Source organism: Euleptes europaea, chromosome 18, assembly GCF_029931775.1.
Source record: "Euleptes europaea isolate rEulEur1 chromosome 18, rEulEur1.hap1, whole genome shotgun sequence".
NCBI lineage: Eukaryota > Metazoa > Chordata > Lepidosauria > Squamata > Sphaerodactylidae > Euleptes > Euleptes europaea.
Genome location: NC_079329.1, coordinates 23,561,318 through 23,576,969, shown reverse-complemented (window position 1 = coordinate 23,576,969; position 15,652 = coordinate 23,561,318). Strand labels below are relative to the sequence as shown.

At 46.9% G+C, this 15,652-nt stretch overlaps 1 protein-coding gene across 1 annotated transcript in view; it reads right to left on the bottom strand.

Annotated features, from left to right (window-relative positions):
* Nucleotides 1–529: 529 nt before the first annotated feature.
* PPP1R9B (protein phosphatase 1 regulatory subunit 9B) overlaps nt 530–15,652 on the bottom strand; it is a 78,922-nt gene continuing 63,799 nt past the window's right edge. The window contains exons 7-10 of the mRNA XM_056864758.1: nt 7,695–7,748; nt 6,657–6,886; nt 3,971–4,067; nt 530–597 (exon numbers count right to left, since the gene is read on the bottom strand). Of these exons, the coding sequence (XP_056720736.1) occupies nt 544–597; nt 3,971–4,067; nt 6,657–6,886; nt 7,695–7,748 (435 nt within the window). The 3' untranslated portion in view covers nt 530–543. The remainder of the gene's footprint in view (nt 598–3,970; nt 4,068–6,656; nt 6,887–7,694; nt 7,749–15,652) is intronic.

Sequence of the window (15,652 nt, the reverse complement as noted above, 5' to 3'; positions counted from 1 at the left end):
GAGTCCTGTAGCAGAGCGGAAGTCAGGGGCTAGAGGGACAGCGACATATCTCAGTCCTGATCTTGCGGTGTGGGATGTTCATCAGGCGGATGGAACAGGAGACACAGAATGGCTGGACAGACGAGATCGCCACCTCCCCGCCCTCCATGGTCCTTCCATCCGGTCGACACAAGACACACACTGGACATGGAAACTGAATGATTCACCACCTTCGAGAGGTCACCGGGTTGTGGCTCTGCGGTCCCCCCTCCCCCAGGATGAAGATCACCCACCTGCTCTTTCATGGACTCGCTCTCCTGCACCCTCCCCAATAAAGTATGGTGAATGGCAAGCCTCACTGTGGAGGTTCAGGCTGTGTTGGGTTTGACCTCCCTGGAGGGAAACGGGGCATCAGGCAAAGGGCAGGGGAAGAGTAGAGAGTGGGCACGAACGGGACAAATGTCTACAGGTGTCCCTTGCAAATAACAGTAGTAGTAGTAAGAAGAAGAAGAATTAATTGCTCTGGTTTGTTTATATGTTTTCTCTGCTCTTTTTGTTTTGTTTTTAAGTCGGGTTGGAATTTTTCAAAGTCTGCAGCTTCGCCTCCAGTTCAGAGATCTGAAAAACACACAACAGAAAGGGGTAAAAAGGATATCTCCCGGAAGAGAATTACAGAAGGGAAGGTTGGGGAGGAGAGGGCTCAGGAAGGAGGTATGGGGCTGGCAGAAAAAGTAGGGGAAGGGGGCGGGGTCTGTAACCTAAATGGCGACACAGATTCATAGTTGGGGTAGAAGGAGGAAAGGCTTTCTGTGGAGGAAATGGTGGGGCAGAGCGGGAATTGAGGGGAGCGTCAGATATCTTTGCATGGCTAAGGACTGGGCCGTGGAACTTCTGAGTGATTCGTTTCCCCATCCATTTCAAGCCACTTTCATCACCTGTGAAACAAAAATTCCCAGAAGCCTCTGCTGTGTGTGCCATAATAGTTCCCCCCAAGGACACATTGCACAAATCAAATCCAAGCCAACTTTTCCAATTGAATTGAATTGAAAGTTGGGCCCAGCTTGCTAATGCAGAAGAAGGAAATGATGACCAGAAAGCCTGAACAGAGAGCAGGCCAAGAAGTCAGCAAGGAGAAGAACTAATGGCCAGAAACGAGGAGCAAATCTCCGGCGCGGCCACTAAGAAAACAAGGCCAGCCAAAGCCATTAGCCTCTTGCCTAGACTGACCTTCAGAGCGGGGATCGAGAGAGCAAGCCTAAGCAGGGTCGACTCAGAAGAAAGTCCCATATTATTCAATGGGGCTTACTCCCAGGAAAGTGGTCTCAGGGTTACAGCCAGAGCCATCAGGCAGCTGAACCATCCCTGAGACCCGTTTGCGATGCACAGATTTCACTGGAGGAAAGTGCAACTTGGGTTGATTGTCGAAGATGGTGAAAGGGCTCCTCAGTTCTGCTTTGGGAAGCAGGGATGGCATGCTACGGCTTTCTCTGCTGTGCATAGCATCCTTTGCTGGTGCCATGGGGCAGTCCCTAGAGAATGGGTCCTTCTCAGAGGAGGAACTCTACCAGGAGAATTCAGCCCCAATGGTGCTGCCTCTGACCTCCCGGCCTGAAGTGGGGCCTGATTCAGCACAGCCTGGCGAGGAGGCTGACAGCCCTGAAGCTGGTGACTCTCCAGAGAAGGCACGAGACTTGCAGTCAGAAGTCACGGCAGAACCAACCCCGTCCTGCTCAAAGCCTGGGCCCAGTGGCCCGGCTGTGAGCCCTCAAGCTACCAAGGCAGCAAAGGCTGACAGGTGGAGGCAGCAGCAGAGAAAGGCACTGGAGACTAAAAGACATAGTGCCCAGCTGGAAGCCTACTGGTGTGTGCTGGAACAGCAGCAGAACAGCGAGTCCTCGCAGGAGGAGGACTGACAAAGAAGCCAGATGCCAGAAAAGCCTCAGCTGAAAAGCCCAGGGTCAAGGAAGCAATACAGTGCATACCTGAGCAACCTGCTGCCTCCCACGCCTGAACAACTCTCTGTGCCTTTAGACCTTGGACTGGCTATTTGGGCCTCTGACTCTCCGTGACCCTCGACCTTGGACTGGCTACCTGGACTACGAACTGTAACTCTGATCTGGCAAGTACTGGACTCTGATTTCTGGCTTTGACAAACGGACTTGTTCTTTGGACTCTGCTTTACCCTCTTCCTACTGTTCCCAACCGCCTGGAGCAGTATCTCAGAGAAACTGCAAGTGGAAACCTGAGCGTTGGCAGCTAGCCAGCACAGCCCCTCACATTAAGCCATTTGCCTGCTGTACACGCCTTCCTACAGATACTCTTTTCCACCTCTGAGCTTCTCTCATTCTAGGACAGGGGCAGATTCACCCGTGCATAAGCATCCCGCGCTGTCCTTGGAATGCATGGACTGGGATGTACCTGGTGATCATGGAAACTGCTCCCTCCAGCCAGTTGCGGCAAATGGCTAGTTGACAGTTTAGTACATAACAGTGGCATTTCTCTGTGTCATGGTGAGCTTCTCACGAGCAGCAATAACAATCCTGCCCGAAGCAGCCTGGGTGGGTGGGGGAACTCTGGAATGGTGCTTGCACGTGGCCTTGGAGACCCACATCAGTGATTCTTCCTCTTTCCTCAAGCAACTGGCACTTCACCTGTGCCCCAGCATGGGCAGTATGTGCACACAAACATAAATATGTGCTTGCATGCTCAGCCCCGGGGAGGCAGTTTGGGGGGAGAGCCAAGCAAAGGGAAGGTCCACCCTGAAGGAAACCTGGGCCGCGGTCATCCTGCCGACTGCTCCGGTGCTTCATTTTGATTATGCGTGCCTTTCCCGACCATCAGAAGTTGCCTCGCTCTCCCCATGCATTTTGCCCGCGTTTTCTTGATGCTGTTTTAGCGAGAATCCAGAAAACGCGGGCAAAATGCACAGAAATGCATGGGGAGAGCGAGGCAACCTCTGATGGTCGGGAAAGGCATGCATAATTAAAACGAAGCACCAGAGCAGCCAGCATGGGTGACCGCAGGGAAACAGCTCTGCATAAATGGCCCTAGTGTTTTATCATGTTTGGGCTCTTATGGGTGATGCTGCTAGGAGTAGCCTGCAGGGGGCGATGCTGAAAAGGATATTAATCTAGTGGGATTTTCCGGTCTTCGTAGCTCTCATTTTAGATATCCCCAGCACAGAAACTCAGATGCTCACATACGCACAACACATACACACACATTTAACACAACAGACTCATGGGAACAATCTGACACAGGATCCAGGAGGTGAGAAGGACCTACTAAAGCCCAGCGAGGTGATTGACAGCATTTAACCATGAGATCTGTTGCGGGATCAAATGAGACCCAGTGTCCAATACGGGATCCCGAGGGGATCCACTGTGCATGTGTCCAATCTGGGAGCAAAATATCCATCAACCCAGAGAACCAACCATAGAACCCTAAGAGATCACGGTGGGATCTGGCGTGTGAAGATGGGGGGGGGGATCCGGTATGTTTCTCTTTATCCCAGGCTCTGGGGGAAGGTACAGCGTGGGCTCAATACACGACGCGAGGATCCACTGAACTCCGCAAGACCTAGCTAAGTTCTCCATGTTCCAAAACATGATCCAATTGGGACCTGGGCATAGGATTCAGTCCTCTATACGGGATGCCAAAGGATCCAGGTCTTCCCACCCCCCAGCCCTTCAGCTGCAGGATCTACAGTCGAACTAGTGGTCCAGTACTTGACTCTGGGTCTTGCAAGACTCAAGCATGCGTGCCCATCTCTAAACGAGTTCAGCAAGACTGGTGCGCCTGTGTGTGACCCCTCCCCATGTTCCTATGGGCCAGGAAATGAAGAGCATGAGTCCCATCTTGTCCCTGAGCAGAATTCAAGGCCTCTCCAGTCACAGCAAAGCCCTCTCTTTTCTTCCTTTCCCTTCTTGCCTCTCTTTTCTCTGCTGCTCGGGATTCAAGGCAAGCCCCCAGTGCCATCCTTGGCGCCCACCTTCTCTTGCAGCTTGTCAACTTCCTCCTTGTGGGCCAGCTCTGACTCCTCTTGGACGCGCCGCTGAGCCGTCTCTTTCTTGAGGAATTCGATCTCCCTGGGAGGGGGGGAGGGGGAACGGAGAAGGGCTAGTCAGAATTGCAGAAAATATCCGATAGGAAGGAATAAGACTGATGGTGTGTGTGTATGTATGTGGACAGGGTGGCATGCTGCTTTAGAGCTACTGGAACGCTTATGAGCTGGTCTACCCATGCACGGGTGAGACAATCCCTCAGATATATTGGAGGAATTGTCTGCAGGTGTGTGGGGGTGCCATTTTAAAAAACGTTTGTCTGTGTGTAAAGTGCCATCAAGCTGCAGCTGACTCACGGCGACCCAGTAGGGTTTTCAAGGCAAAAGGCTACCAGAGGTGGTTTGCCATTGCCTTACTCTGCATAGCCACCCTGGTATCCCCTGAAGGACTCCCATCCAAATACTAGACAGAGCTGACCCTGCTTAGCTTCTGAGGTCTGATGAGATCAGGCTAGCCTGGGCCATCCAGGTCAGGGCATTTAAAAAAAATTTTGTGTGTGTATGTCAAGTGCCATCAAGTAGCTTCCGACTCATGGCGACCCTATGAATGAAAGTCCTCCAAAATGTCCTATCTTTGACAGCCTTGCTCAGATCTTGCAAATTGAAGGCTGTGGCTTCCTTTATTGAGTCAATCCATCTCTTGTTGGGTCTTCCTCTTTTCCTGCTGCCCTCAACTTTTCCTTAAAATTTTACCCGAGTTTATTATTATTGATTAACGGGATGCTAACCGACAGTTTTAAAATAGAAAAAGGAACAAGACAAGGCTGTGTAAATTGTAGAGAGGGAGTGATATAATAATAATGCGGGTTTTAGTTAAATAGACAAATAGAGTATTATTTGATTAAGTGCTATGGATATTTTAGTTATATTAGCGCTGTTTTAGTTTTGTTTTTTTTAAATAATTTGTATCACCAGTATTTGATTTTTTTCAAAGTAATGATATATCTAGGTTTTTTTTCCTTTTTCTTTTATTGTGAGAATAAATGTTTCTAATAAAATTTTTTAAAAAATTAAAAAATACTAAAAAGACAAGGCTGCCCTTTATCACTTTTGTTGTTTAATTTAGCTGTGGAAGTGCTTGCCAATAAGATCAGATATAATCCCCAAATTAAAGGACTTAAATATGAAGATGAGGAATACAAAATTAGGAGTTCTGCAGACAATGGGGTATTAATTTGTCAGAAACCAAAGACATCAATAACAGAGATCAAGCAACAGATTGACTTATCCAATTATTATTTAGGATACAAATTGAATAAACAGGATGCAATTTACAAATAGGTAAAATTTGATAGATAAATATTTTAGAAGCTAGCTTATTTGCCTCTTTAGATATGGGATTTTAGTAATATATTTTATTTTGTGGACTCTGTCTGGCTGATACTGTTTTTATTACAAATTTATGTTACTTCTGATTAGATGTGTTCCTTTTTCTGGTCAAATGACGGTAATATAAAAACTGAAACTCCCAACACAACCAATGAAGAAAGGTCTGGAATTCAAAGTATTTTGTAATGTTCAATTCCAAAAGAGTGTTAAGTATCTAAGAATTAAAATTTTACCTGAGTTTAAATGAATAAAACGATAAAATACACCACCAGTAAAAGAAAAGAAACAAGCTACCACATCGGGGCAAAAAAGTCTGAAGCTCTGCACACAGTACTCCAGGTGCGGCCTGACTGATGCCGTGTACAGCGGAACGATGACATCTTGTGATCTGGATGTTGTGCCTCTGTGGATGCACCCCAAGTTCACATTAGCCTCCTGGTCACCGGGCTGGCCCAGCTCAGGCGGGAGGGCAGGGAGTAGGCCCACCAGAGGAAGTCCGATGACCAACATGGCCAGTCTGTACACCATCACACTGGCTCCAAATATTGTACAGCATCTAGTACACTTCAAGTGCGTTTAGAAATGGGAGACAAGGATGATGATGAGGGGAACAGACTCTCCCTCCATCTCGCCACAACCTGGGGACCCGCATCATGGACCTGCGGCTTCTTCTGGATGCCATCCTGCCAATCCTGGTAGCCTGATATGCAGGGAACTAATGAAATAAGATAATCCCTATGCTGACCAATGGGTAACAAACCAAAAAACAGCACACATCAAGGAAAATGTGATGCAGCATTCATCTGTGAACCCTCGATGGTCTTTACGAAATGGCTAATGAAGCTTTGGCGAAACATGTAATTTCATCTAGAGAACACATCTCATCTGTGACTTCTCTTGTTGTGGCTCTAAAGAGATGGTCCCTTCATGCTGGATTTGAATTGTCCGTTCAGTCTGTTGAGACCGCTAGTTAAGGCTCGTCATTTGAGTCATATCCACAAGCCTTTTTCTTTTCATCACAAAGGAGTATCCACGGACTCTTTGGATGCCTTTACGGTCACTTGTGGATTTGCTGCTATGCTAGTTGAGCACTGTGTTCCATTTGTTACGTGTAGTGTTCTAGTTGTTGTGTGCATTGCTTTACTCCTATATATTTTTTGATCTTGACCCTACTGTATGTGCTGTTTTTTTTTGGTTTGCGATATGCAGAGAAAGCTTGAAAGACCTGTTTATGGGACAAAGAAGCGGCAAGGGTTTTTTTGGGGAACGCGGAGGGAAAGCTTACTTCTGCTGGTACTCCTTGATGAGCCGCTTGGCTTTGCTGTACTTCCGCTCCAGGGTCTGGTATTGAGCCTGGGTCTCTTTCAAGTGCTCGTCCACAGCCTGGCACAGGTTCTGGGCCTCCATCCAGTAGCCCTCCAGCTTCTCCATCCGTTCCTTGTTTTCCTCCACACTTTGCTCTAGCTGGGCTTTCTCGAGGCGCCAGCGGGCTTTCTCTTGTTCGATGGACTGCAGCTGAGGCACAGAACAGAAGGAGAGGGCCCCCCCGGATCAGTAAAGGTCTTCCTTGCCACAGATTGTCATCTCATATACTGACCAGTGTGATGAAGAAGAGTAGAAGAAGAAGGGTGGGTTTTTATATGCTGACTTTCTCTACCACTTAAGGGAGACTGGCGTACAATCGCCTTCCCCTCCCCACAACAGACACCCTGTGAGGTAGGTGAGGCTCAGAGAGAGTGACCAGCCCAAGGTCACCCAGCTGGCTTCATGTGTAGGAGTTCACCAGATTAGCCTCCGCCGCTCATGTGGAGGAGTGAGGAATCAAACCAGGTTCTCCAGATCAGACTCCACTGCTCCAAACCACTGCTGTTATCCACTACACCATGCTGGCTGAAGTCATATGAACCTGACATATCCCAGGGGAGACCACTGGTCCAACTAACTCAGTGGCGTCCACCCAGAATGGTGGCAGCTCTCCAGCACAGAATAGTTCTTCCCAACACCAGCTACTTGATCCCCTGTAACTGGAGAGAACTCCCGAGAGGTAGCAGAATAAAACTAGAGTCCAGCGGACACCTTAGAGCAGGGGTCCCTGACCTTTTTGAGCGGGTGGGCACCTTTGGACTTCTAAAATAGCGTGGTGGGCACAGCCACAAAATGGCTGCCACAGAAGGCAGGGCCAGCCACAAAATGGCGACAAGGCTTGACCTCCAGTCACACAGTGAAGATTGTTGTGCTGTGTAAGAGGAGGGAGTTTCACAGCTGCCAGGCTAAAGCCTCTCCCATCCCTAGAAGGCCTCTCTGATCCAACTTTCCGACTTACCTTTCTTTTCAGCTGCTGTATTTCTGCTTCGGTCACAGCATGCTTGATCTGGAGCTGTCAAAGGGAGAAAAAGAAGAGAAGCCATTGTGGTTTTGTATCAGAGGGATACTGAGATTAGGAAGGGCAGCCATGAAGGAGCTAGAAAAGATTCTCAAGTGTAAGGATGTTCCACTGGCCACCAAGATCAAGATAATTCACGCCATCATATTCCCCATTACTATGTATGGGTGTGAAAGCTGGACAATGAAGACAGCTGATAGGAAGTAAGTAGATTCCTTTGAAATATGGTGTTGGAGGAGAGTGTTATGGATACCGTGGACTGCCAATAAATAAATAAATAAATGGGTTATAGATCAAATCAAGCCTGAACTGATCCTAGAAGCTAAAATGACTAAACTGAGGCTATCATACTTTGGTCACATTATGAGAAGACAAGAGTCACTAGGAAACGTTGAGGGCAGCAGGAAAAGAGGAAGACCCAACAAGAGATGGATTGACTCTATAAAGAAAGCCATGGCCCTCAATTTGCAAGACCTGAGGAAGGACACTGATTCGTAGGGCCGCCATGAGTCGGAAGGGACTTGACAGCACTTAACACATGCACACGAGAACCACCAGTTAGCTGGGCAGAAACTGAACTTCCTTTGAATGGCTGAGGACTGCAGTTGAGAAAGTTATGGATCATGAAGGGGGGCACAGTGAGACACCCTAAGAGATGAGTAGTGTGTTGGCGTGGTGTTTGTGAGCACAAGTAGTTTGGGAGGATATTGCCCTCTGCTGGTCAAGAATGGGGAACCTCGAGCTCATGGGCCAAAGCTGGCCTTCTCTCCACCTTTTTATCTGTTTGGTAGCCACTGATATCCCGTGAGCTTCTGCCCAGCCACACAGAAAAAGCGTTTGTTTTGGCAACATAATTTCTGGAATATTTAGCCTGAATTGAGGATGCTATCACCCATGTACCTTTACCTAGCCCCAACAACCAGCCGAGAGAGGAAGCAAGAAAAAAGGGGTTATCTAATTCTCAAAAGAAACACATGCTCTGTACTAAATTTGGGATGACTCTCCAGCACCCAACAAGGCAAAGCATCCCAGGCCTAGTAGGAGTGGTGTTCTGTTTAGTCGCAACCAGGGATGCTTTGTGTTGGAAAGTGCCATCAAGTCACAGATGACTTATGGCAACCCTGAAGGGTGTTCAAGGCAAGAGACGCTTGGAGGTGGTTTGCCATTGCCTACCCAAGATCACCCAGCAGGCTTCATGGGGAGGAGTGGGGAATCGAACCCGGTTCTCCAGATTAGAGTCCACCGCTCTTAACCACTACACCACTTAGGTCCTTGTCTCTATGCGCCAGACAGCTCCTCCCAATTTTTTTGTTCTTTGCATTGAGCTGCCAGTATGATGAAAAGATTTAGAGGATGCTGCATGCTGTTTTGTGACTTTTCAGTTGAGTCTTACGAAAATTATTCTATCTCTTCTGTTTTAACAATAAGAGGCATTCAGCTCTATCACCTGGCTGTCTGACCTGGTGGTTTCGTTTAATCAGCAGCAAGCAATAAGCACTCTGCACATGCTCAAAGGCATATGGTGGTGGTAGAAAGGGCCCTCAAATCACAGCTGACTTACGGCAACCACAATTCAGTTCAGATACCTGTATTGGCATATCCAACATTTATCCAAGTACATTAAACAGATAACGTAGCTTATTATAAGGAAGAGCGGATTGCCATCACACCAACAAAAAAATTAGCTACAATTTCTATGGTTTTAAGGTCCTGGTTGTTAAGAAGGGTGAGAACTTTTTTAATAATTAGAAAGTCCCTCCATCTGAATCAGGATAGGATTTAGGAGTTTTAATCGTCACATTGGATAAAAAGGGCACCGAAGGAGAACATGTTGAATAGTTTCAATCTCTTCATTAGAGTAAGGGCACAATCTGTGGGGGAGGGGAACACCAGTATAACGACCAGTTAATAAGGCTGACGGTAGTACATTAAATCTGGCTAGAGAAAAAGCCCTGCGTTCGTCTGGAGTATACAGTTGATGTAAATACATGGCAGTTTCACCAGATTTAGGAAATATTCCATGGTAAAGAGGTGAACATGTCTTAGTAGCGGACTCATATAATAAATGGCGCTTATATCGAAGTAATTTAGCTCTTATAATTGAGAAGGCCGCAGATTCAGAAACTAGAAGAAGGGAGTCTATAGTAATGTCAAGAGACCAAATTTTTGATTCTATATAGGAGATCTAATTCGAGTCATTAGAGTCTACGAGAAATTGAAACGGCAATCACGTAAGGTTTTCAAGTCAAGAGATGTTGGCAGGTGGTTTGCCATTGCCTGCCTCTACCTGGGCTGAGAGGGTTTGGACCGTGACTGGCCCAAGGTCACCCAACAGGCTTCATGGGGAGGAGTGGGGAATCGAACCCCGTTCTCCTGATCAAAGCATGCAGCTCTTAACCACTATACCATGCTGGTTCTCAGGACTGCTTTACCCAGGGGCAAAAATGGCCATTGGCCAGGGCCCAACTGTCACCGGGGCCCACTGCAAATGCACGAGAGAAATGGGAGCAAAGTGCAATTTGTACACACGCAAGAAGGTACTGTGCCTGCATTCTGGGGAACATGTAGAGGTGTTACCCATGTTGGTCAGTGCAAGTTTTTTTTAGTCTAATTAGGTTTAAAAAACAGCTTTTGATTCTATTTAATAGTATGAATTTGTTGCAGGTTTAATTTATCAAGAAGACAGACTTTAGAACAGTCAGATGTTCCAAGTTTTTCTCCATGTGTACTGGGGTAAGTCAGACTTGGCCGTCAATCAGTAATATGTTTATCAACACCAAGCCATGCCGTATGTGTGCTAATTTACCTTTATGCCTTTATAAGAGAGTGCTGTTTGCAAAACATTGTGTACGAGGAGAGACTTGATGAAGACATACAAAACGAGAAGATAGCGCCTTCCGTTGTCTTTCCCGTTCTACTTTCCCATGATTATTATAACACTGTATCCCTTGTCTGCAGTTTGAATTGTTAATACAATTTGTACATTTGTGTAGGTTTCACATTTGTGGGAGGCTTGTTTTTTATGCAACTCTCCTTGAGGATTTGATACATGTACCTTTGATGGATTCACAGTGTTAAAGACACAAGAACATATTTTATCATCCTTCGTTTGGCAGTTTATTTCTCTGCGCCCATTACACAGTTGACTGGGCCCCCTTTGTTCTTATCAAACGCGCAGATGGGGCAGGATCAGCCCGTGCATTCGCAGCGGTGCTCTGCTCAGTCCCATTCTCCCTCTATGTGAGGTGACCCATTCGTGAATGGGGAGGCCCAAGCGAGGCCAGGGACCACCCAAATTTAGAGCAAGTTCTGGCCACAACCTCCTGAGACAAAGTTTGGAGCAGTGATCTTCTAGCCCTACGATACCCTTTCCCAAAATTGGATCATTATAAGTCAGCTCGCCTGAACACCCTCCCAACAGAAATTCTTTGGGGTAGATTTAAGAACATCCCTGTCTGTAACCGGACCTGCCCATGCTCACAGGACCAACCAGAAACAGTGGCTCACGTGTTGCTTTATTGTGCCTTTTATGAGCCCTTACGGGAAACCTGCATTTGTCTGCTGATGCAGGATATTTTCCCTGCAAAGGACAAAGTGGCTTTCCAGCATGGTGTAGTGGTTAAGAGCGTTGGTTTGGAGCGGTGGATTCTTATCTGGAGAACCGGGTTTGATTCCCCACTCCTACACTCGAAGCCAGCTGGGTGACCTTGGGCTAGTCACATTCTCTCAGCCCCATGAATCTCACAGGGTGTCTGTTGTGGGGAAGGGAAGGGAAGGTGATTGTAAGCCGGTTTGAGTCTCCCTTAAGTGGTAGAGAAAGACCCTCAGCTTACGCTCCAAACTGCCAAGTTCTGTGCTGTTGCTATTAAAATACGCAGAGCTTTATTAGAATATTTTTATTAGAATGTTTTTACAGTTTTATCCATTTTAACGTGATAATTTTAACCAGGGGTTGCTTTTATTGACTTTACACCTTTATATGTATGGGCAGTCTGTGATTCTGCGGTGCAAAACTATTGTGTCTGGAAATTTTGATATGTTGGCACGTGATTGGTCAGTCGACTGTATTAATAAACTTGACTTGACAGATCTGGAGAGCCGGGTTTGTTTCCCGCTCCTCCACATGAGTGGTGGATTATGTTCTAGGGAACCAGGTTCAGTTCCTCACTCCTCCCCCCATGAAGGGGGAGGGGGACAGGATGGTGAAGACACACCTTCCCAGATGGTGTGGAAGCAGATTGACATATGCTCAGAATTTGGCATGTAATGCCAGTAACCGAGCATTAAAGTGGCATCTTTGGGGTTGCTTGGCAAGAAGCTTTTTTAACGCTTGCTCCGGGGGCGACTGAATGCCGCTTCACCTGAGCTAGTAGAAAAACCTACACTTTCAACATGCAGTGCTTTTCCGTCTGTCATGCGCACACCTTTGGTGTGTGTATATTTTCACTGCCACCTCTAAGAAAAGAGCTGGGAATAGAGGGGTAGAAATAAAATAAAATAAGCAGGAGAAGTGTGTGCAGGAGAGCTGGGGCCCGGTGCAGCTCTTCGCAGAGTATTTCCACAATCTTCCCGTGGTGGTTTTTTTTTTTTTTTTTTTTTTTTAATATTACTGGGTCACATGTTGCAGGAGAGAAAGGAGACGACACATGGTACATTTTTAGCACCGGCAGTAGTAATGCATGAAGCAGCCCCCAGGGAGCTGCCCAAAAGGGAAGGGTTATTCCTCCTGGCAGGGGTGTGGCCTTGCAAATTTAGAAGGCTTGTGTCACACCACCCTCGCCCGGCCGTCACAACCTCTGCATAGCTGAGCTAAAAGAGGAGCTGGTCCACCCCCTCCAGTGAACTGTTCCACCACCGCCTAGAAACAGAGGGCCATGACTGCCTCTAGGAGTCAGCAAAGGCACACCGCCTAAACCAGGGATGCCCACGCACAAGCACGGATGCTTGGCAGGCGCAAGGTGCTTCCTGGCAGATGGGCCCTTCCATCTTGACCCCTTTCTTTCCTCACGTGCCTTTTCCTCCTCTCTGCCTGAAAGGCTATCAGTTCTTTAATGCTTTTGTCTATCTTTACGCATTAGCTTCTGTTAGCCACCGTGGTGTTAGTGGTTAAGAGCGGTGATTTGGAGCGGTGGACTCTGATCTGGAGAACCGGGTTTGATTCCCCACTCCTCCACATGAGCGGCGGAGGCTAATCTGGTGAACTGGATTTGTTTCCCCACTCCTACACATGAAACCAACTGGGTGACCTTGGGCTAGTCACAGCTCTGTTAGAGCTCTCTCAGCCCCACCTACCTCACAGGGTGTCTGTTGTGGGGAGGGGAAGGGAAGGTGATTGTAAGCCAGCTTCAGTCTCCCTTAAGTGGTAGAGAATGTCGGCATATAAAAACCAACTCTTCTTCTTAAGCAGAGCCCAGCTATCTTGGATCAAAGGTCCATCTACTCCAGCATCCTCTTTCCTATGGTGGCCAAATCGATGCCTGCAGGAAGGAGGCCTGGCGCTCCTTCACTTCTTCGTATGGATCTGGTCCACTCTAATTCTTGTAACAGCCCCAGATCTCAAGAAGCAGGCAGTGGCTTCTCTTCCCTCCCTTCCATGCAGTACTGATCACAAGAGAACATAAGAAAGGCCATGCTGGATCAGACCAAGGTCCATCAGTCTGTTCACACAGTGGCCAACAAGGTGCCTCTAAGAAGCCCACAAGCAAGACAACTGCAGCAGCATTATCCTGCCTGTGTCCCAAAGCACCTAATTTATTACACATGGATTGGATACTAGTCATGCATCATTAGTATCTATGTGTAATATATTAGGTGTAAAAATGGATACTAGTCATGATGCATACCTATTCTCTCTGATACTGGAGAGAATAGGTATGCATTATGACTAGTACCCATTTTTACTAATAGTCATGGATAGCCCTCTCCTCCAAGAACATGTCCACTCCCCTCTTAAAGCCAATCACCACATTCTGGAGCAGGAAGTTCCACAATGTAACTATGCGTTGTGTGAAGAAATACTTTTCCCTGTCTTGAATCTCTCACCCTCAAGCTTCAGCAGATGACCCTGCTTTCTAGTATTATGAGAAAGGGAGAAAAGCTTCTTCCTGTCCACTCGCTCCATACAATGCATAATTTTACAGACCTCTATCATGTCTCCCCTTAACTGCCTTCTGTCCAAGCTAAACAGCCCTAAGCGTTTTAACTGCTCCTCATAGGATAGTTGCTCTAGCCCTCCTGATCATTTTGGTTGCTCTTTTCTGCACCTTCTCAAGCTCTGCAATATCCTTTTCTACGTGTGGTGACCAGAACTGCACACAGTATTCCAATTGTGGTCTCACCATAGATTTGTACAAGGGCAGTATGATAGCAGCAGTTTTATTCTTTATTCCTTGTAGATTTATCAGCTCAGCCAGAAGTTGCCTTCAACCGACAGATGGACTCCCACGTGCTGACATGGGGCAAATTTACACATTATGGAGGACGCAGACTGGGCCTGGGACCCCCGCTCTGCGTAACAGTCAGATGTGAGTTGCCGGTTTTTCTCCGTTCCCGCATGCATGGTGCCTGAGTTGGATCGGGACCATGTTACACTTAAAGAAGGGATGTCGCCCCTTTTCCACATGTGTGTGTTAAGTGCCATTAAGTCGCTTCCGACTCATGGCGACCCTATGAATCAATGTCCTCCAAAATGTCCTGTCTTTGACAGCCTTGCTCAGGTCTTGCAAATTGAGGGCTGTGGCTTCCTTTATTGAGTTCATCCATCTCTTGTTGGGCCTTCCTCTTTTCCTGCTGCCCTCAACTTTTCCTAGCATGATTGTCTCTTCCAGTGACTCTTGTCTTCTCATAATGTGACCAAAATACGATAGCCTCAGTTTAGTCATTTTAGCTTCTAGGGTCAGTTCAGGCTTGATTTGATCTATAACCCAGATTTGTTGTTGTTTTTGGGTAGTCCACGGTATCTGTTAACACTCTCCTCCAACACCACATTCCTTCCCCATACCGTTTTCCAAATCAGACGGAGGAGAACCTGGAACGCCTGTTTAACTGTTACGCGAGGTGGGGGCCCCGACCCAACCTGTGCATTCCTTAATGTGGGAATCTGCAGGTGGTCCACAGCTTCCCAAGACAATATTCTCTGAGCCGTAAAAGAAAGAGGGGATCAGCTGCCTGCCCAGCTGTTGCCAGAGCCCTACCACACACACCCTGAGCCTCTGTGGTTTCTGACTCCTTTTCCTCTCCTGCTGCTCTAAAATTTCACTTTTAGATGCAGTCTCAGCATTCGTACAGCCCCAGGTGATGTTCAATTTGTATACCCCCTTCCTCTAAGAGAGGCAAAACGCAACCCACACAGTTCTAGAGAGACTCTGCCCATGTTCCATGGGAGAGGTGGAGACAATGAAGCATGTCTTTTTCCGATGCCCATATTATAGTGGTCTGAGAGTTAAGTTTGTCCATCCTATAATAGTTAAATTTGCAGAAAGTCCAGGACAGGTATGGATGGATAAATTATTAATTGACGAAAACCCTACGATCTCAAAACAAGTGGACAGTTTTTGAGCTGGTGTTAAAACCCAGAACAAGAAAAGGGCCAATAGAAGTATTGGCAACATTTTGGAAAACAGGAGACATTCCAGATTTAGATAAATGGCAACAAAAAATGGATGAATTTGTTGTGAAGGCCAGATTGACCAGTATGTTGAAAGAGAAGACGACTGAAGAATTCCAACAGAATTGGGAAAGCTATTTGGATTATGTTAAACAAAAAAGATAGATTGCTATTTAGATTCTTTACTTAGGACAGAAGGAATTTGTACTTAAAATGTAGAATATAATGACAATGTACAAGATGTTTTCAAATGTAAGATGAAATAGACTCCCCGAAGGAGTATAAACTGAGT